Here is a 22,496-nt window from a genome sequence, read left to right as displayed (position 1 = left end):
CCCGTTTGGGGTTCCCATAAACAAATCGCCTCCACGTCGTCCTGTCCCCCGCCATGAGAGAGGGTGGTGTGAGTTGGGAGCAGGGCAGTGAGCCCTGCTCCCAACTCACACCACCCTCTCTCATATACCTCTCCACCCCATCCCTCCATCTCATCCTTGGCCTCCCCCTCCCACTTCCCCCCTCCACTTCACTCACATACACTCTCTTCATCAGTCTTTCACCCTCCATCCTCTCCACATGGCCAAACCACCTCAGTGTGTTCCTCATAACACTTCCTATCACATCAACAACACCACCACAACGCTCCTTTATATCCTCATTCATCAGCCTGTCTCTCCATGTGACTCCACAGGCTCCTCTTAAATAACTCATTACCACTGCTCTCACTCTTGACTTGTGTTCTTCCAATAATGTCCAAGCTTCACTTCCATACGTTAGAGTTGGTATCACAATACTGTCATGTAGTAACTTTTTCACTTCCATGCTCACTTCCCTGTTTCTTACCACTGCTTTCAAAGAACCAGCAACCTTTCTTCCCTGCTGTACCCTTTCAAGCACTTCACCCTCCAAACCTCCATCCTTACTCATCACACTACCCAAGTACTTAAACGTACTCACATTTTCCAATTCCTCACCATCCAACCTCGCTGTACATTCACTGACATCACCTCTCTCAAAGACCATCACTTTACTCTTCCCTACATTCACCTTTAGATTCCGTTTCTTGCACACTCTCCCAAACTCATCCACCAAGCCTTGCAGCTCCCCTTCGTCTTCACTCAACAACACAGTATCATCTGCAAACAACAGTACAGGGAGTTTCCAAACACTATCCTCTCTCACCAGGGCCACTCCAACATCCACTACCCTACCTTGTACCTCTTTTATTACCCCATCCATGAACAGATTGAACAACCATGGAGACATGACACATCCCAGTTTCAACCCAACCTCCAAAGAGAAAAATTCACTTAGTTCACCATCTACACGCACTGCAGCCTTAGCACCATCATACATACTCTTCACAGCATTCAACAACTTCCCATCTACTCCATATATTCTTAATACTTTCCACAATCCTTGTCTATCCACCCTGTCATATGCTTTCTCCAAATCCATGAAAGCCACATACAACTTCTTTCCCTTCTCTAGAAACTTTTCCACTAAAGATCTAAGAATGAATATCTGATCTACACAACCTCTTCCCTTCCTAAAGCCTCCCTGTTCTTCTCCAACTAATTCCTCTGTTCTTTCTCTAACTCTGTCAATAAGTATCCTACCATACACTTTTCCCATTACACTAAGAAGACAAATGCCCCAATGATTACCACACACTTCTTTATCCTCGTTTCCTTTGTACAAGGGACTAATTATACCTGACTTCCAATCCTCCGGGACTCTACCTTCCTCCCAGGCCAATCTGCACATCTTCCACATCCATTCTACTACTATCTCTCCCCCATGCTTCAGCATTTCACCACACACTCCATCAATTCTTGGGGCTTTCCCAGATTTAACTTTCTTCATTGCTTCCACAACTTCTATCCTACTGATTTCTTCCTGTCTTCTCACCTCCCTCCTTCTCCCAGCCATTCCCCAGCCACTTATACTCGCATTACTTCCATCCTCTATGTTCAACAATTCCTTAAAGTGTTCTCTCCATCTGCTCACTTCTTCTCCCTTCTCCACTAGTAATCTATCATTTTTATCTTTCACTCCCCTGCTAACTTCACTTCCACCCTGTCTTACTCTCTTCACCTCTTTCCAGAACATCTTCTTACAGTCCCTCCACTTTACACTCAAATTCCTTCCAAATTCCTCATCCACTCTCTTCTTACTCTCTCTTACTAATCTTTTCACCTCTCTCTTGCTTTCTACATATAACTCTCTCTTCCACCTCTCAACTTCTTCCATGCCCCTATTTCTCATCCATTCATTGTATGCTTTCTTCTTTTGTGCCACAGCCTGTTTCACCTCTTCAGTCCACCATGCTGTTCCTCGCACCCCCCTCCGTCTTCTCTTCCTCCCACACACCACATCACATGCTGCACATATTTCTTCTGTAAATATCCTGCACACACTTTCCACATTCCCCATCTGCTCCAATTCATATTTGCCCAATCGTTCCTCCACTTCTCTCTTATACTCTGCCTTTTTCTCATCCTCTTGTAACCTTTCCACTCTCCTTGCAACTACTCCTTCTCGTCTTTCCCTTCTTCTATTCCTGCATCTTACTTGTATCCTAATTCTGGCCACCACCAAGTAGTGGTCAGAAAGTCCACTCCCCCAACCTCTATAAACTCTTGCATCCTTTACACATCTTTGCATCCTTTCATCCGCACATACATAATCAATCATTGCCTTCCTTTCATTCAGTTCACCACCCACCCTTCTCATCACTCGCCATGTATACCTGTGGATCATTTTATTCCTGAAGAGGGTATTGGCTATCACCAACCCCCTCCCAGCACAAATGTACCCTAACGCACTGCCATTCTCATCTATCGCAGCAGGCACACCCCACTCACCAATTATTCTATCCACCTTCACATTCCCTACTTTACCATTCATATCATCGATCAAAAACACTCTCTCATTCCTTCCAAACATTTCCATGCACACTTCCACATTTGTCCAGAACTATTCTCTCACTGTGCTAGCACGATCTTGCGTTGGCGCATACACACACAATCACCCACATTTGTATTCCAACTTTCAACTTTACCCACACAATCCTTGACCCAAATGATCCATAACGTCTTATGCATACTGTCTTATGCACGTATGAGCATACAACATCAGAAACGATAACTTCTCTCCGAAGTAGCTGCTCCTACATCAAAATATTAAACACTCAGTAACTGATATTTTAACTTCCAAATATCTGACCAAGTTACAGTAACTTACTTGAGCCCTAACATCGGTGTATGTTGCATGTATCTGTGAATTATACCATTAGCAGCACTTTCAAAGTTCCACTCTTTACAAATACATGGAGCTACATTATTTACATGGAGATTCACTATTTAAGACTTTGTTACTTTTAGTTATTTGCAGTTTACTACACCATTGCAAATGCAATAATTTGATTTTCTTTTTTTTTTTTTACATAAGTTCTTAAATCACCCAAAAATACACAACAAGTGAGTAGATTCTAACATCTGGTGATGCTTTGGGGCACCAAAATGGGATTTTAAGCAATCATGTAGTCAAATTATGGCTGTAGGGCCCTTTCAGGTGTGTTTTGATTGTCAGTGGAAATTCGCAATTAGTGAAGGAATCCCAACCCCTTCATGAATAATGAGGGACTACTGTAAAACATTCATTAATTATTGGTGAAGAAAACAAACCTCATTCTCAAGCGGGCATCCCAACATATTCACCTATCAACACTGCTAACACACCACATACTGTATATGAGCACACAGAATATAAAGAGCAATGTCTAGAGAGGCCTGCTTCTAGACAGTAATCAAGATGAACATTGTTTGTGGTCCTACGGTACAAGGTGCAAAGAGTTGTAGTGTGCATGAGTGGAGCACAGAGACTGAGTGTATTACTACAGTACAGGTAGTTATATCTGTACTGTATAATGTATTGGCATATGTTTGTTGTGTATGGGTGAGGGTAGGAAATGAGATTAGTGGGTTGAAATGGTAGGCAATGGCATAGAGGCCAAAATCTAAATCACTTATTTACATGTATAGCAATCATAGCAATCCCTCAATTATCCAATGTAAAAGAGCCAAAGGAATGTACAGAAACTGGATCAGTCCAGATAATGGACTTCTCCCCTGGCCCCCCTTCGTGCTTAACCCCTACACCGCGGGCATGTTTACCGATGTTTTGCGTGTGCCGCGGGGTTATTCGGGCTCCGGCAGACACTCAAAAAATATTTGCCAAAAATCAGTTATTAGTCCTAGAATATTAAAATTACATATGCTTATGGCACATACCTTCAGCTTTCTCCTGGAATGTTTGTTGAGCCTTCGTCAGTTACCGTAGGACTTGTGGAGTCCTCTGACGTTGGGTAACGAAGTCTCCACTTTACACTTCCCGACAACCCGTAATATGATTACCACAGCCAGATATTAACACTATGAACACTACTCTATGATTTTCAAGTAGTTTGGGATCCATACTCCAAAAAAAAAAACACTGTGAAAGCAATGAAAATTATGAGCGCATCTGACCGTCTCACTTGCGCTAGTTCGCTCTTGGTACTCTGTCATTTATTATTCATAAAACCCCTCACACTTTATATTTCTATTACTATATAACACTTATATATATCTACAGTCTTTATCCATAAGTTTCCTTCAGTAGTATTAGTTAATTGTCACTGTAGGGATTCAATTTCTTTCAGTAAAATACGTAGCATTCACTTTCTCGTCCTGTATACTAGCATTGAGAGTGAATGTTACTTTCATCTTCACTCTCATACTTCATAGTATTCAGACATGCTAGAGTGAAACTTTCACTTTCATTACTCCTAGGGTATATACTCGTATTCTTATAATACTACTCATTCACATTTCTATTTACACTCTCTATTTTATTTACGTTATTTACATTTCTATTTTATTTACACTGTGTTATGCACTGTCACTTGAAGTAACTTACAAAACTATTTTCCATTGTTCACGTATATTTACATTCATTACTTTCACTTGCTGTTTACACATTATTTACACATTATTTACAATTCCACTTGCACTGTTTTACTCAATAGCAAGATCGTAGTCACTCTTTTATCAATTGTCAGCCCTTTACCTCTTTCCACACGAGGTTTAGTAGGGGGTAAAGGTCACAGGGCCCTTTGCATGGGGGTGAACAAGTCCCTGAAGTCAGCAAGAGGAAACAGACGTACCTCCACTTCAGAAGATGAGAGTAAACTGATAAGGGAGGGCCGGGGTAGAGGCCTACTTAAGGGATATTCAGTACTACCAACATTAGCTCTTGAAACAGCTATGTATAGCACTGAAATGATTGGCAGGAAATCTAGACAATACATTATAAATTAGGTAGTTCCAGGTGAATGTAAGTATCACTTAGGCTTCTCCCTTCCCTCCTTATATGTATATTTATTACGAAAATAGATTATACGGCATATTTCAAGGGGAAAAAAACAGCGAAAATTAGCGAACGAGTGCACGTGAGGTGTTGTCAGGTGATAATTAGCCAATTCCAGGTGTATGGCACTCTCATGTACCTTATTTCTTTCTTGTATATATTATTTGGTATACGAATAGGGCATAGGGCTTATTTCATTGGATGAAATCAGTGAAAAATTCCAGGGAAGATTTACTTAGCGTAGCACGGCCGGGAAGGCGAGAGGATAGGGTAATGGAGGGGGGGTAGGGAGGGGAGTCAAGAACGGGGAGAAATGGCTAAATTGTCAACAATGGATGGGAGTACAGATGAGATTAGGAGTGCTGACTAGTGTTGGACATTGGCAGTACAGATAGATGATACAAGCCCCCACATGGAAGCCCGGGTGAATTCAAAATAACACAGAATCACAAAAGCGACGCCCCACGGTATGATCCTTTGCTCCTAAGTGTCACGAAAGTGACGCCCCGCGGTTAAGGGGTTAGCCTAACATTTAAGCCAATACATCGTACAACTATTGTCCCTGTTGTTTAACACAATTCTATGTGGTCAAGCAGACATATAAACCAGACAAGCAATAACCATGGTCAAGCAGACCCATCAACCACGGACAAGAAATACCCTGCAGTGACATGAAAAAAACATGATAACAAAGGCTACACATGAAAATGCAGTGGACACACAAAACATAATGGTAAAATGGAATAAAATCATGGTAACATAGAATATAATCACAGTACTGCATGGTAAGCTAGAATAAAATCAATGGCAACACTCACGATTCTTTAAGGCTGTCGTGCTGAATAACCCGCAAGCTCCTTGACCCTAACTGTTGAACTGGGGCTGGCAAAGCTACTGCACTACACAGTATATTCCATGTGGTCTAATGGTATACCCTGATGAGCCTGAAGCAGGCAGGGAACAACCACAAAAGCCACCTCATGCGGCATCATAACAACTGTCCAGGAGGAGCTGTTCACTACATGGATGCCAGGTGGGAACTGAGAATGACCGAGAGGGTCTCTAGCGGATGCTGGGTGAACTACTGAGCCTGACAGCACAACGACACCGAGAAATTCCTGCTCGGGCAGGCAAAAATGTTCGTGCAGCCCTAATTTCCACTTGGATGCAAGCATTTTGTCCAGATAAGATGAAAAAAAGTAAGTATAATGATTTAATGCAGCCAGACCACTGGGTCCAGATAATGGATCATTCAGATAATGGACATCAGGATAATCAAGGGATTACTGTATCTGTACCTTAAGGATACAACAACTGTGAAGTCCACATTTGCACGAGCTTAAAACCCAAATTCACAAGAGTGTTAAAGTCCAACTTTGTTTATGCACAAAATGTAATTTTAAAAGTCATCACCAGCAAGAAATATTATCTTTACGCATTTGTAATTTTCATTTTTTACAATGAGCTAGGCCCAGCACCAAGCCCTGTGTTGACCATGAGTGCTCAGCCCTGACAATCATAGACTGAGCACCAAAATAATTTTTAAAGACCATTAATCTCTAAGACATGAGAGGAACTCTGTATTACTCTACACTGCATACACACACATACTGTACATCCACAAAACAATACTTCTTTGGATTTGCATATCTAATTATAATATACAAAACTCAATTACTACATTACAGTACTGCAGCAATCTTTATACCATTAAGAATCCATTTTCAGCACACTAATTGACCGAGTTGTTATTATCATCATTATTTTTTTAAATAAAAAAAATTATATGCAGATAATTCAAGAATCAGTTTGTTTTACCTAATGACACTGCCAGAACTATATATTATCATATTTCTGGACATAATATGGGGAACAACTGAAATTAAAATACAGTATGAGAAACTGGCATGCCAAACTAAGAATAAGCTTCCAAGGAAAAAAACTCACTACTTGCTCCTACTGAGATGGAGACACCTGTTAGCAAGAGGCTTACCCTCTAATAATCCATACTAGCATTCACCAGGTTGGGGAGACTCATCCCAGACCCAGAAGGGCCATGACTTAGGTGTTTTTGCCTCCATTACATGGCTAGTAGAAAGAAAAATCACTTCTGAAGGTTTCTAACAAAATGTTTGCACTTCTGAACTTTCTGGGTCATGCGAGATTCCAGCCACATGGTGATATCACTGGACAATGCTGTGCATTAACTTAAGCGAGCTGTTGCATTTTGTGGTCACACAGGGACAAGAGGAAAGGAAGAACAATGTTCCTTGGGATGAGCAGCAAAACATTTTGTTTTTCCACCTCAAGACAGTGGTTTACACGACAAAAACTTGTTACACAGGAAATAAACATTAAGCTTTCACTCTGTACACTGAATAAAAATTAAGACTTACAATATGAAACTATAATTTATGGCTAGTTACAATTCACCATTCAGAATGCATCAATTTTGTTTTGCTAATATTTGGCCTTAAAACTTTATGTCTCAAATCCTTCACATAATTCATAATTATTGGAAGCTATTCGGTGCTTTGCCAGTGAATTTAATTTAGATGAGATAGACATCCGTAAAATCTACAGCAACTAACCCTCTGAATATGAGAATGCTAACTCAGGATATGATATTGATAAGTGACAAACAATGCAATTCAGGCAAGGGAGACTACTGACACAAGAGTGGTTAACTGCTTATTCCAAATTCGGTATGGTGGCATATGAGACCAATAAAAAATTTACCTTTTAAATATCAGTGTGTGTGTGTGATCTTGTGACAAGCAGTTATGCATTTCCTGACCATGATATCCTCATGCAGTAAAATTCTGCTTTTACAAAATGCATCATTAACAAAAAGACCAATTATTCAGATACATGGCGTCTGGCAATGGATGGATGGATGGATTCAGAACTGGAATATCCAATTGTTATCTATAGCTTATTCTCACTGTCTAGTTGTCTAAAAGGAGCCACCCAGTATGGACTTTTAGGTAATGTACCCTCGCGTCCAACACGGTAATATTGTCATGTACGGGTCCCGTGTTGGACCAAAAATGTGTTGGGCAAACAACAGAGCTTATGGGTACAAATGAATTATGTCAGTAACCCTAGGAAAAGTCACTCTAAATACTTGCCATAAACCTATACATATATTGGTACTACTGTAATTATAATAAATGGTACTGTACAGTACTCGTCAAAATTATTCAGCGTTGTCCGCCGGGCGTGCAATACTTATGGCCAAAAAAGAATCACCCATTTTTGGGGGTAAAAATTGAGCCACAAGTTTGTGCCGCGAGCATGACGTCACGGTAGCCTGAGGCCTACCGACGCGCTGGTTGGTTCCCGCCTCAGTCGCCCACGGGCTGCCTGAGAGAGAGGAACTCCGCCGCGTCTCCCTCTCAAATTGCGCCATTTTTTAACGAGTGTCCCGCAGTGTTTTGGGGTTCACCACTTTGTTATGGCACCTACCCGTGAACTATCGGGTGAAATCACATCCCAGATCATTGCTTTAAAGGAGACAGGCCACCAGACAAAGGAAATTAGTGAACTGGTTGGTGTGGCACGATCGACAGTGCGTCGTTGGTGTGCGCGGTTTCGGTTGGAAAACAGTGGTGAAGTTCCCACAAAGAAACTGAGGTCTGGTAGGCCTAGGAAAACTTCCCCAAGGTCTGTTAATGTTTTAAAACGTGCAGTGGAGTTTAATCCTCGTGTGAGTGCAAGGAAAATTAAGGAGAGCAACCTGGAAGTGTTTGGTGAGGTGTCTGTGAGAACAGTGTCTCGTAGGGTGCATGAGCTTGGTTACACAAGTCATAGGCCTGTGAAAAAGCCTCTTCTCACCAAGAGCCAGAGAATTCGTAGGCTTGCCTTTGCTAATAAATATCTAACTGGGGTGAGGAGCAATGGTTGTCAGTGTTGTGGTCTGATGAGGCAACGTTTAGTGTTACCTGTAACAGAGGAGCACGTGTGTATTGACGCAAAGGTAGTGACCCACTTGACCCATGGTATGAAGAAAGTACATTTAAACACCCTGATTCACTCATGGTGTGGGCTTGTTTCTCGGGTCAAGGTTTGGGGAACTTGTTGTGCTTCCCAAGAATGTTAGAGTGAATCAGGATGTTTACCTGGAGCTTCTGTGTGATCATTTACCAGACTCATTCGAGCTAACAGGTGTACGAGTGTTTCAGCAGGACGGTGTACCTGCTCACAAGGCCAAATCGGTCACCAATTGGCTTCGTGACTGCGAGGTATCATTCATGATAGACTGGTCAGGAAATAGCCCAGACCTCAACCCGATTGAAAACCTCTGGTACCTCGTAAAGAAGTCTCTCCAAGGGAAGGACGTTAGCTCTCTGCCTAAGCTGGAAGCTGCCATTCGTGACTCCTGGGACAAAATACCCCTCCAGCACCTCAGGAGCCTCGCCCTTTCACTTCCAAGACGTCTCAGGTCCATGAAGAAACATAAAGGCTACCCTACGAAGCACTAAAGGTAAATAAAATGCATTATTTATATGTTTTTTCAATGTTGAAAGGTTTGTTTCTTAGGAGGGACGCAGGGCGCTCAATAATTCTGACGAGCACTGTACTATGAATGATAACTAATCTTTTAGGATAGTGCTGGTGGGCTTGCTGGGCATGGAAGGTGGTATCCAAGGACGTAGGTAGTCCTACTGGGTCCCCAGAGGATGGTTGCTGGCGTCACTAGCAGGTAATGGCTGCTGCTCCTCCTCAACCTCCCTCATAAATCCTTTGAAATCACACTCAGAATCACAATCCTCATCTACATCCATGGAAGGTCCTGCTTCTGCCTGTCCTAGCACTCTTCTCTCTTCCTTGTCTTGGTTTTTTATTATGGTCCTCACACAGGCTTCATTCATGTCGTAGGCCTTGGCAATGTCCACATTCCTCTCCCTTTTCTTCTTCCTCTCAATGATTTCTAGCTCAGTGGCCTGAGGGAGGTGCCGCCGCTTCTTGGAGTTCTCAGAAGGCTTCCTAGGCATCGTGAGCAGGGTAAAATGCAGTAGCAAGGGCAGAAAATGCAGCGAGAAAAAAGCACCGTCCAATGCGAATTATGCAACTGAGTGGTGCTGTGGTGGGAGAAATTTAAACATCACGTGAGAGCAGAAGCGTTTTTAATTGGGCGACATCACGATCACTTCACGATAGCGGGCGGGGGAGGTTACTTGATCGGAAGTTTTGATTGGCTGTCAGCATCACGGGAACGTCCAGTATGACCATGTTGGACCAGGGATGATCGTGCTAGAGGCAAACTCTGCGGATTTCGCCCACTTCTCAGAGCTCCGTCCGTGTTATGCTAACGCACCCATGTTACAGTAATTAAATTGTACTCATTTTTTGCTCTCCGTGCTGGACGCGAATCGTGCTGGATAAACGTGTGTTGGACGCGAGGGTACTGTATAACATAGTTATCATCTTACAGTACAGTGTTATCATTTAAATTATCTTCTGTTAGTTTCAAAATCTGTCAACACATGCTAGGTACTGCCCATGTCCTCAAGTAAGCACACCTCCAACATGTTCAGAGTGAACACATGCATCTGTCAATGTCGATTGTATGGTGGCAAACATCATCCACTTACTGGATGTACTGCTGCCTATTAGTGGTACGTGGTGGCGACCATCATCCGCTCACCTGCTGTATTGCTGCCTACTTCTTCTTTCCCCTTCCTCATTCTCTGTCTTTATCTGCCCTTTCTCTATTTCTCCCATCTCTTCATGTCACTTTTTATTACTCCTTTCCATTTACGATCGCTCTACAATGAGTAACAATAACATTAACAGCTCTACATCTCCCTTAAAGAACAGTAAAACCTCACTACAATGAACTACCTGGGGCAAGCCATCCCCCCCCCCCAGAAAAAAAGTGACATTCCAATAAAAGCGACATCCGGACTTCCCCCTGCTAACCTGGACTTTTTCCGAAATATCAGACATCAGTCCAGACCACACAATAGGTTTTTCACCGAGGCATCACCAACTGTTTTCACTACCATTGCAGTATTGTACTGTATTATACATTCTGACATTCACAACAATAATCAAATGGTATACAATATATAATTATAATACTGTACTGTACACTGACAAACGTGTCTTTTATTTACCATATTGTGGTGAACATAGCTGACGTGGTCCACTAGTGGAGTCTGTACTGTAGAGATTATTGTACTGGAGAGGTAGGCGCTGCACTTATTTAAGGCATTTATACTAAACCAGTACTGCACCGCAATTTACTTTATGGCACAGAATCAGAACCTAATTCTGAAACTTAAGGTATACTGTACAGTACTATACACTTACAACTAATGTAGTGAACCATAGTGAACCATACACTAGGGCAGTGTGGGTCAGACTGAGGCAGAATGTGGAGAAATAATACTGACGCCACAAGGCCACCACCAACCGACGCAGTAACACACAAACCGAGCGGACAATACTCTGATACACCATAATTTTTCTGTTCAAAAAAGAGGAATTCTGGGCATCACTGGTCTGGACTGAAGTTCTATTTTGCGGATTTATTCGTCAAAACAAAAGTGACGCCATGGCCGCTCCGGACTGGGGTCTGGCAGTCCGGACCTCTGCTGGCTTTTTCAGAATTTTTCCGATATATTGAAATTAGTCCAGTAGCTCCTTGATTCCATTAAAGAATAATTCCGGTCTACTGACGTCTGATATATCGAGATATTACTGTATCTTAATACAGTGAGTGTCCTGTAATCCGAATAGCAGGGAACCAAGAGTCATTCGGGCTTTTCTTTCGGGGTGGGGGGAGTGGGGGGGGGGCTTATTGGGAGGGACCTCTGAAAACATTAGAAATATGTACATGATCATTAAATAAACACTTAAAATTATATGGATTATTGTTTTACTCACTGGAAATGCATAGAACTGTAGATAAACAGCTGCAGGCAGGTATATCCAAGTTGAAGAGAAAGTCCAAGCCAGATAAATCCTTAGGTAAAGGCCAGAAAATTTTGAAAAAAGCTTAGAAAAATTCGAAAAATTTTGCCTTGGATAATTCGGAGTACAGGTATACCCCGGTTTAATGATGCAATTGCTTATGTAAAAACCCATCGCTAGGCAAGGTATCGTACATCAGGGTAGATTTATCATGTAAAGTAATGGGATGCATTTTTGAGCCTTGGGTTTCCCCCCAAACCAAGTCCAAAACCCACCCAAATGAGCCCAAAATCAAGATTAATGCCAACCTAAATGGCCTAACAGCTGCAAAAGATGCTAACCTAAGCCTAACACCTGTAAATAACTCATTAAAACCAACAAATAAAATCTGAAAATCATCAAATATGTCTGGAAAAAATCAAGCTTAGTAAATCAACCTAAACACACCATTTTTGTCCACAATATATTCAAAACTGGTAAAAATAATAATAAAAACCCATCATTAAACTAGTGATTGGCCATCGTTAAGTAGAGTATGGTGGTATTCTACCCGCATCGTTAAGCCGGGGTATCGCATATTGAGGTATACTTGCATTGGGATATTTGGATTATTGGTGGTCAGAGTGGAGGACTTTTACTGTATTTTGTTGATCATGGATTCAATAAGTTCATTACCTCCATCACCAATGCCTCCTATAAAAGCAAATTTCCTACACAAGCATGGGGGAGCACTGAAATTTTACATCACCTAGGGGCAGGGATCATGGAAAACAAACTCATTTGGAAATATGGCACACTAATATTTCATAATTTTTTAGCAATGGTTAACGTAGGAAGGGTTTTCATAAAATTTTCCTCAAAAACAACAAATGTCAGTTCACAGACAAGGTAAATGGGTATGACACATGAACAATTTCTTGCTTCTCAGGAGAGTAATCAATGAGGATGGTCCTGATCAGGAATCAATACTGGGAAAATGAGAGTGGGTGGCCAGCAGTTTACGACTGGAACAAAACTTCAAACATCTAGTATTGCTGTTATTATTCATCCTTATGTGATTATATGAATTATTTTTCTTACAACTTATTGGTCGAATACAGCAATTAGTATAGCAAAAAATTAGAAATCAATCAATCAATCAAATGAAGTCATGCTTCTTCTTAAGGAATCCCCAAACTGAAGTTGCCCACAACAGAGCAGATGTTTTTTACACACTGGAAGCTACCCAAAATGCCAACACCAGAAAATAATTTATCAACTGTTATTGAAAACTGTTTAAAAAAAAAAAAAAAAAAAAAAAAAAAAAAAAAAAATCTATAACGAATCATTCGATTAGCAACAATGTGAAAGCCTAATCTGACCTCCAACTTTATTTACTTGTTCCTCATGTTTCCTGTAAAGACATAATAACTGTGTGCCTTGTTGCCAAGTTTGCAGCCACATTTCACTCTCAAGGTAATATATCTCTTAGGGCTGATGGCAGGCAATTATCTAATATCTGACTTGATAATGAACCACTAGATACCAATACCACCAATATTGTAATTGATGATGCTATAAATGCTGGATATGGAGTTCAACTTTGGTGAATGCTCCATCCATCCATCCATTATCCAATCCTACATTGCCCCATGAGGAGCGTAGGAGCCCGGGGCTAGGCAGTTGGTCCCGACATTTAAGATGAACGCAAAAAAAAAAAATAAATAAATAAATATATAAATAAATAAACTAATTCACCAAAATATGGCAATTTGGGAAGTATCCTACCAGAATATCTTCAGCCCCATTAAAAATGTCCTACCAAAAAATACTGTACCCAATTAACTGAAGTGGGCAGTGTCTTCATCCATTTTGTAAAAATGAGATTTTGCTGCAAGATAGATAACAAATATCACCAGCACTCAATGTGAATACAATCAAGATTTAAAAAAAGAAAAGAAAAATGTATCAGAGTCTCATTATCTGTTCTACAGGTTACTGGTTATGTAAGTTCAAACATCACTCTACTATTCAGGTCTTTAGTTAAATTATCTTCCACAACCTAATTTCAGTTTCCTAAGCCCCTCACCTGAGTACTGGGAAGTCTTCTGATGTATTGGGTGTTGCCTATAGAGGAGCTTAACTCTCGCTGCCTCAGCTGATTTGCTCTCGTCCCACCACCATACTGCTGCTGTAATGTACCACCCTCTCTTGCTTCCAAAATAACCTTTCCTCATCACCCCTCACACCAGGTTCATGATGGTCAGAATATAGTGTGTGCTCTTTCAACTATACTCTGAGAACTTGGAAATTCATATTTCTCCATATTTACAGTAGGTGGGCTTTGTTGAAACAAAGTCAATTCCACATTACCCTTTGCAAGTTGTAAAAACCTAAGATTAGGCTATTGTTGTTCAGATAATTAAAGCATTGACAGAGGTGTGTGGGGTGGGGGGGGTTTTACCTGGGATTTCCTTTTGGTTGATTCATGTCCCTAATGAGATCAAAGGCACTTTTTACATTTTTCTACCCAATGTATTGAGTCAAATTTGGTTTGCAATGAATATTATCAGGTTGGTTCTCACAATTAAACTTAAGAATATGTGTCAAACCTTTCACACTATTTGTGTGAAAGAACAAACACAGAATTATCAATCCTGAAAGTAATCATACTCAATGTAACATAGTTCAGCTACCTGCAAGCACTAGGAAAAGAAAGTGGGAAAACTTATTATTATCGTGTTACCTACCACAAGTTTATCACCACCATCTTGGAATAACCACTGTAGAAAAATTGTTGTTACCTTTTCTCTATATGTATCCCTTACTTTCATTAATAGGAATTACCCAGCCATAAATACTGATTTCAATTTACCATCATCATCATCTTAATAAATCAACCTTATTGGCAAAGACATGCTGCATGTGGTCTTGCAATGTTTCAACTTGGAACAAAGGAATAGCTAGACAAGATGCAAAGGTTGAAATGGCAGTGAAGGAAAAAGAATAAATGGTTTGGGCAGGTGCAAGAAAGGAGTTACGATGAAAGATGACAGAAATATAATGAATGAAATGTGTAAAATGGCTAGTAAAGAAAAAGAAAAGGTTAATGATAAGACTAATGCCTGTAAACCACCCTAAAAATAGGAAACTAGTTTGGAAAGATGTGCAAAAATGTAAGAATAAGTCTGAAATAATGTAAAATGTAAGGAGTGAAAGAGGATGGATACAAATGAATGAAAGAGAAATACAGAATGAAGCAACGAGAAAATATTTTGGTAAAAAATAATGAATGAATGAATGGGAATGATGAAAGAAGACCAAAGGTAAACATAACTGATATGGAGCAACAGGAGAAAATATTTTGGTTGGAAAAAAAAAAAAAAAAAAAAATCATCATCTGGACCTCCTCTCCCACTCCAGGGGAGGGTGAGGAGTAGCAACATCCAGACAGTCCAAATTTCCCGAATCCAATGGGCCACACTTCCATTCGCTCATCATTCAAGCCCCTGGAATCCTGGCTCTATTTGACACACCACAAACATTCACCATGTTCTTTAGTTTCACATAAACATATCCGACAGAGCCAATCTGGACGCTGTCACATTAAAAAGGGATGCCAAATACCTGATCATGCGCTTCTCACAATATTCATCCAGCCAGCTCGATCTCTTGTCAGTCCCCTAACCTCATCGACTTCCGGACCTCTCTTCTTCACACACTCATCCACTATAATCCTCTACCTTCTCCTTGGCTTACCTCACCTCCTCCCTCCTTCGAATTCACTCAGATATACCTTTTTCATCACTTTATTGTTACCCATTCTTTCCACATGATCATACCTTCTCAGTACACTCTCTTAGATTCTGGTGTCCATAGACTTCTTCACTCCACAACTTTCACAAATCACATTATTTTGTATCCTATCCACTCTCTGTACTCCACATACATTCCTCAGCAGTCCCATCTCCACTGCTCTCACTCCTGACTTTTCATTTTCATGTCACACCATAGTCTCTCATCCATATGTTAACATTGGCACTAACACTCCTTAATGTAAGCCTATTGCAGCTGCAACACTCAAGCCTCTGTTTCTTGTCAAGGCTTTCATTGCACCAGCTACTTTCCTTCATTGCGTCACTCTAGTTTCCACTTCTTTTGCAGATTTTCCTCTCTTACTTGTCATTGTACCTGGGTATTTGAATGAACTCTCTCACCAATTCCAGTCTCTCCATTCACTGTAACATTACACTGTGAGTCACATTCTCTCTCAATAACCATCACTTTACTCTTTTCTATATTTCCTCTCAAAGCACGACATTCATGGACATCAGCAATACTCTGCACTAGTCTACCAAGTTCTTCTCCGGTATTTATAAGTAGTACTGTGTCATCAGCATATAACAAATTTGAGATATTCCATCCATCATCGTTCATTACCAACGCCATCCTCCTCTCCATTACTCGTGTTTTTACTTCCCTCATCACCCCATCCATATACTGAACAATCATGGGGACATCACACATCCTTGTCGCACATCCACATCGATTGTGAACCATTCACATAGATGCCCATTTATCCTTACACACGCTTCACTTCCATCATAAAAACTCTTGACGGCACATAGCAGCTTACTATCTACACCGTACATGTGCAAACCCTTAAACAATCCTTCTCTGTCTACTTTGTCGCATGCTTTTTCCAGATCTGTGAATGTCATAAACACCTTCTAGTCCTTCTCACAAGCCTTCTCCACCATCTGTCTCATTCCAAATATCTGATCCACACATCCTCTGCCACTCCTAAAGCCACCCTGTTCATCACTCATTAGGACTTCAGATATCTCTCTCACTTTCTCTATAATAACTATTGCAGGAGTAGACTGTAGCATCAGTCAGGCAGGACAGTACTCCCGAGGTGGATGGAAAGCTGATGACAGGGAGTGCTGGAGCTCCCGTTTCATCAGCCCTCAGGACTAGTTCCTGACCATCCCCCTTTGCTGAACTTTTTCAGTGTCTCAGTTACACAGAGAGTAGGCCAGCATGCTCTCCAGTACAAATTTCTCTAACTATCTACACCAAACTACATGCACAGTACACACTACACTTCCCATTCAAAATTCATTTAAAATGACGTCTCTTCACCAAGCCTTGGAGTCCCCAGGGGGGGGACCATAAATGCCCCCACCATCCGCCCCTCTCCCGGTGACAACTCGAGGTGCCTGGAACCACTGTCTGACTCTCTTCTTCTTCATATCTGCAACATTCGCGGCCTTTCCTCTAACTTTCGCACTGTTGAGCAACACCTCTCCTCCTCTAAACCTCACCTTCTTTTTCTAACTGAGACTCAGCTGTCTGAGGCAACTGACAGCAAACCTTTTTCTGTCTCCTACTTTCTCTATACTCATTTCAAAGCCAAAGGTGGCTGTTGTGTATATATACGCAATGACTTATCTTGCTCTCGTGTTCCTGAACTCGATTCTTCTGAATTCTCTACACTCTGGCTTTGGCTTTCCTGTCATTCTCTGACTAAATATATCTGTGCTGTTTACTTATCCCCTAATTCTACTGACTATCAAAAATTCTTCGACTATCTTACTTCTACGATGGAACACATTCTATCCATTTCTCCTTTCTCTGAAATCTCCATTCTAGGAGATTTCAAAGTTCACCACCACCTTTGGCTCTCCTCTCCTTTCATGGATCCACCTGGTGAACAAGCCTACATCTTTTCTATCCTTAATGACCTAGAGCAGCTTGTACAGCACCCTACCCGTATCCCTGACCGCCTTGGAGGGAGCCCCAACATACTTGACCTCTTCCTCACACTAATCCTTCTGCTTACTCTGTTAATCTTTTCTCTCCGTTGGGCTCCTCCGATCACAACCTTATTACCTTAACCTGTCCTATCACTCCGGTACGGCCTGTGGACCCTCCAGGGAAACGTCGTCTGTGGCATTTTGGAGCCGCGGACTGGGAGGCCCTTAGGCAGTACTTCTTTGATTTTCCCTGGAATGATTATTGCTTCCATGGCCGGGAGCCATTTGAGTGTGCCTTGCGCATTACGGAGGTTATTCTCTCGGGCATGGAAGCATACCTTCCTTTCTCATATACTTTGACTAACACAAGAAAGCCTTGGTTTAATCACACTTGTTCTAATGCTGTCCGCAACAAGGAGAGGGCCTACAAAAGGTACCGGAGCCAACCCACCCCTCAATCACATCATCTTTACGTTTCTGCCCGGAATCGTGCTAAGTCTGTTCTTCGCTCCACTAAAAATAATTTCATACTTACTAAATGCTCTCAACTCTCCAACTCGAATTCTTCCCGCTCCTTCTGGCACCTTGCCAAAAATCTTTCTAACAACTTTACCTCATCATCCTTCCCTCCTCTTTTCTACTCTGATGGTTCTGTAGCTATTTCTTCTACTGATAAAGCAGATCTCTTCGCGCAGACTTTCTCCTCCAATTCCACCTTAGACAATTCTGGTGCTGTTCCTCCATCTCTTCCCCCCTCTGACTTCCTCATGGCCGACATTAAAATTTCTTCAGTTGATGTATTTTCTGCCATTACTGGCCTCAGTACTAACAAGGCATATGGGCCTGATGGGGTCCCTCCTGTTGTTCTCAAGAACTGTGCTTCTGTGCTTACACCCTGCCTAGGCAAACTCTTTCGCCTTTGTCAACTTGTACCTTTCCTTCTTGCTGGAAGTTTGCTCTCATTCAGCCAGTCCCAAAGAAGGGTGACCACTCTTAACCCTCCAACTATCGTCCAATTGCTTTAACGTCCTGTATTTCAAAAGTTTTCGAGTCAATTCTCAATAGAAAAATTTTAAGGCATCTTTCCTATCACAACCTTCTTTCCGATCGTCAGTACAGGTTCCGTCAGGGATGCTCCACTGGCGATCTTCTCACCTACCTTTCAGACTCCTGGTCATCCTCCTTTCGGGACTTTGGCGAAAGCTTTGCCATTGCACTTGACATCTAAAAGGCTTTCGATCGAGTCTGGCATAAATCTTTAATTTCCAAACTGCCCTCCTACGGTTTCTATCCTTCTATCTGTGCCTTCATCGCTAACTTCCTTTCTGGTTGTTCTATAGCCGCTGTTGTAGACGGCCATCATTCTTCTCCTAGATCTATCAACAGTGGTGTTCCTCAGGGCTCTGTCCTATCACCTACTCTCTTCCTTTTATTCATCAATGATCTTCTAAGCTGTACATCTAACCCTATCCACTCATACGCTGATGACTCCACTCTTCACCTTTCCATTCGGTTCCCGCAACGCCCATCTCAACAGTTGCTTCAACAAACAAGGGATGAGGCTATGGCACACCTAATGTCTGACTTGGCTCGTATCTCTGACTGGGGTAAAAATAATATGGTTGTTTTTAATGAATCTAAGACTCGGTTCTTACACCTATCAACTCGACAAAATCTTCCGCAGGTATACCCACTAATGTCTAATAATATTCAGCTTAATCCTGCATCATCCTTGAACATGCTTGGGGTTTCATTTACTCGGGACTTATCTTGGAAAGATCATATTGCATCTCTTGTAAAATCTGCTTCCAAGAGATTGGGTGTGCTAAGCCGACTCCACTCTTTCTTTACCCCTGCACAATTGTTGACTCTATACAGGGGTTTTATCCGCCCCTGTGTGGAGTACAACTCTCATGTGTGGGGAGGCTCCCCACATACAGCCCTTCTCAATAGGGTGGAGTCAAAGGCTTTTCGTCTCATTAACTCTCCTCCTCTTACTAACTCCCTTCAACCTCTGTCTCTTCGCCACACTGTTGCATCTTTATCTCTTTTCTATCGCTACTTTAATGGTCACTGCTTCTCTGAACTGTCTGCTTGCATTCCTCCACCTCTGCCACGGACGCATAGGACCCGTCTGGCAGCAAACTCTCATCTCTTTCCTGTCCAACTCTCTAATGCAAGAGTTAACCGTTACTCCCAGTCTTTCATTTATGCAACAGGTCAGCTCTGGAACTGTCTCCCTCTGTCTGTATTTCCTGCTGCCTATGATCTCCAGTCTTTCAAACGCAGTGTGTCCAGGCATCTCAAAATGATCGGATCTTGAATTTGGCTCTCTATTGTATTTTGTTTTTCTCCTGGAGGGAACTGTAACTGCGGGCTCATGGCCTTTGGTTCCTTCTCCCTCGCATTAAAAAAAAAAAAAAAAAAAAAAAAAAAAAAAAAATATTCCATATACCTTCCCTACCACACTCAATTAACTTATGCCACGATAATTCTTGCACTCACTTTGCTCACCTTTATTTTTGTACAGGGGTACAAGCACAGCTTTTTCCACTCTGCTGGTAAAGTACATCCTTCAACTTTGCGAATTTTAACTTTGCAATTACTAATTTTGCGAGGTGGTTTCAAAAGTCATGTATTTTTTAACATTTATGAACGCTGCGAACGATCACACACTTTGCAAGGTGGATTGGTGGGAGAGTCGTCTTCCTGCACTACTTTGCCACGCGAACTAGTGACGTCATGGTTCACTCAGCTAACTGCACCTCCTAGTTCAGTGGTCTGCCGCCCCACCATGTTTGTTTGCACCTGTTCCCAAGCAAGGTCACTGACCCTCACAATTTCGTGGTGCTCCTCGCAATATCCCAGCAGTTTAACCCTGCATGAGTGTTATCATGGTGCCAACAGGTAAGAAGAACAAGAAAATAAGTTTGGAGACCAAATTGAAAATGACTGAAAGGAAAAAAGTAGGTAAAGGTAACTCTGCTACTGGTCGGGAGTTTGGTGTTGGTGAATTGACAGTGAGAATGATTTTAAAGAACAGTGAACAAATCAAGCAAGCAGCAAAGAACTATGGAGGTGCTCAATTTGATGGTAGAATGCAGGTGGCCAACAAAGAAATATCTGTCGACAGTGATAGTGATGACGTAGGCCCCGCGGGGCCACAGTAGCCGTACCCAAGCCTCGCCCCACCACCAGTCCCGTACACCATGCCAGTCTTCACATCAGTGTAAGTGCATTTTTTTTTTTTTAATGTTTCTTATCTATGATGTTTTCTTATTAATATTACTGTACAATACATCAGTTCATGTTTGTTTCATTTATCATCGTAAAATTAAGAGGCAGAGTTGAGAGAAAGAGTGGGAAAAAGTGCTTACCTTGGGGCAATGTCGACCAATTTGCCTATAATTCATATATTTAATTGCTTCAATTTTGCGAATTTTGATTTTGCGAGGGTTTTTGTCGACCACATATTCTCGTATAATTGGAGGAAGGACTGTAGTTTCAAAATAATAATAATAATAATAATAATAATAATAATAATAATGAATGAATGGGCATGATGAGAATAAAGCAAAGGTACACATAACTGGTTATAGTGTTGCAACACAAAAGGAACGTGATGCATGTTTGTGTCAATGGCAGAGGTAATTAATAGGGTGAAAAGGTTGCAGGATGGGAAGGCTGTAGGTGGTGATGAGGTAAGTATTGATATGAAATATGCTTGAGAATGGGGAATGAACTATCTGTAGGGAAATATGCAAGAAACCCTAGACAAGTAAAGCTGTACCAGTGAAGCAGAGGAATAAAAAGACTGTGCGTCTGTATAAAAGTATGGAGGATGAAAGTAAATGCTGTCATACAGGTATATAGAAGTATAGGTACACCACTGACTTCCTGGCACCCTTGATTCCAAAGCCTTGCCAGGTGAACTGTCCTGCTCGACTAATGGAGGTCAAATACCATGTCACATTAAATAAATCAATAGGGACCAACTGAAATAATGTATAATAATTCAACAGTACATCTCTCATCCACTTTTCTTCAGTCTAATCACACTCATGTTCCAATCTAAGTTCTTTGTGGAACAACTGAGCCTGGTTCATTATCATGCTACCCAGCAAGTCCCTTCCATCACTATGACACTGATGAAACCATTCTCTCATTACTTGATCATGCTCAGTATTTTTACCATCTTTCATAGTTTTTCTAATGCTCATTTGCTTCTTCAAAGCACTGTCTGCATGGGATCTCAATATTTTTCTCTTTGTTTCTTTGTATCAAACAACTGACAAACCTGTGTCATATTCTATCACACAGCTTCAGCATAGGAACAACACGGTCCAGCTTTTTCAAGAGAAGAGTTATATGTTGTCATCCTTTACTGATTTTGTTTTTAGCATAATAAAATACCTTACTGCATCAAATCCCCCCCAAACGGCTGTTAATACACCATTCTGACCAGATAGGTGGTTGAAATTTACATGAAGATATGGCCAGCCACTGCGGTACGTCACTGGGTTGCTACTTATCGTTACTACAGTAACAGTGTGCCTCGCAGCGACTGTCTTCCTCATGCAAACCCAAATTGTAATAACACTTTATGCACTCCACATGCACTTAAGGGCCTCAGCAGAAACCAGTAATGGAAATAGGCTTCTGATTTGACTGTGGTAATAACACTGAATAAACTGAAGTGGTGATATGGCATATGCAGGTAAACTTAACTAAATGAATGACAAATGTAATGAGACGTGTTATAT

General features: G+C 41.4%; 1 protein-coding gene across 3 annotated transcripts in view; it reads right to left on the bottom strand.

Annotated features, from left to right (window-relative positions):
* LOC145392515 (uncharacterized) overlaps positions 1-22,496 on the bottom strand; it is a 356,359-nt gene that overhangs the window by 165,435 nt on the left and 168,428 nt on the right. Inside the window, exon 7 of one of the 3 annotated variants that reach the window (XM_080266909.1) lies at positions 14,064-14,162. The exons of the other annotated variants lie outside the window; for them this stretch is intronic. Coding sequence (XP_080123035.1) covers positions 14,064-14,162 — 99 coding nt within the window. The remainder of the gene's footprint in view (positions 1-14,063; positions 14,163-22,496) is intronic. 3 annotated transcript variants of the gene reach the window in all.

The sequence above is a fragment of the Coenobita brevimanus genome, chromosome 22 (genome assembly GCF_032717465.1).
Source record: "Coenobita brevimanus isolate Jiangsu-jjx chromosome 22, ASM3271746v2, whole genome shotgun sequence".
NCBI classification, from domain to species: domain Eukaryota; kingdom Metazoa; phylum Arthropoda; class Malacostraca; order Decapoda; family Coenobitidae; genus Coenobita; species Coenobita brevimanus.
Note: the sequence above shows the minus strand (reverse complement) of the source record. Positions and strands in the feature narration are given on the sequence as shown.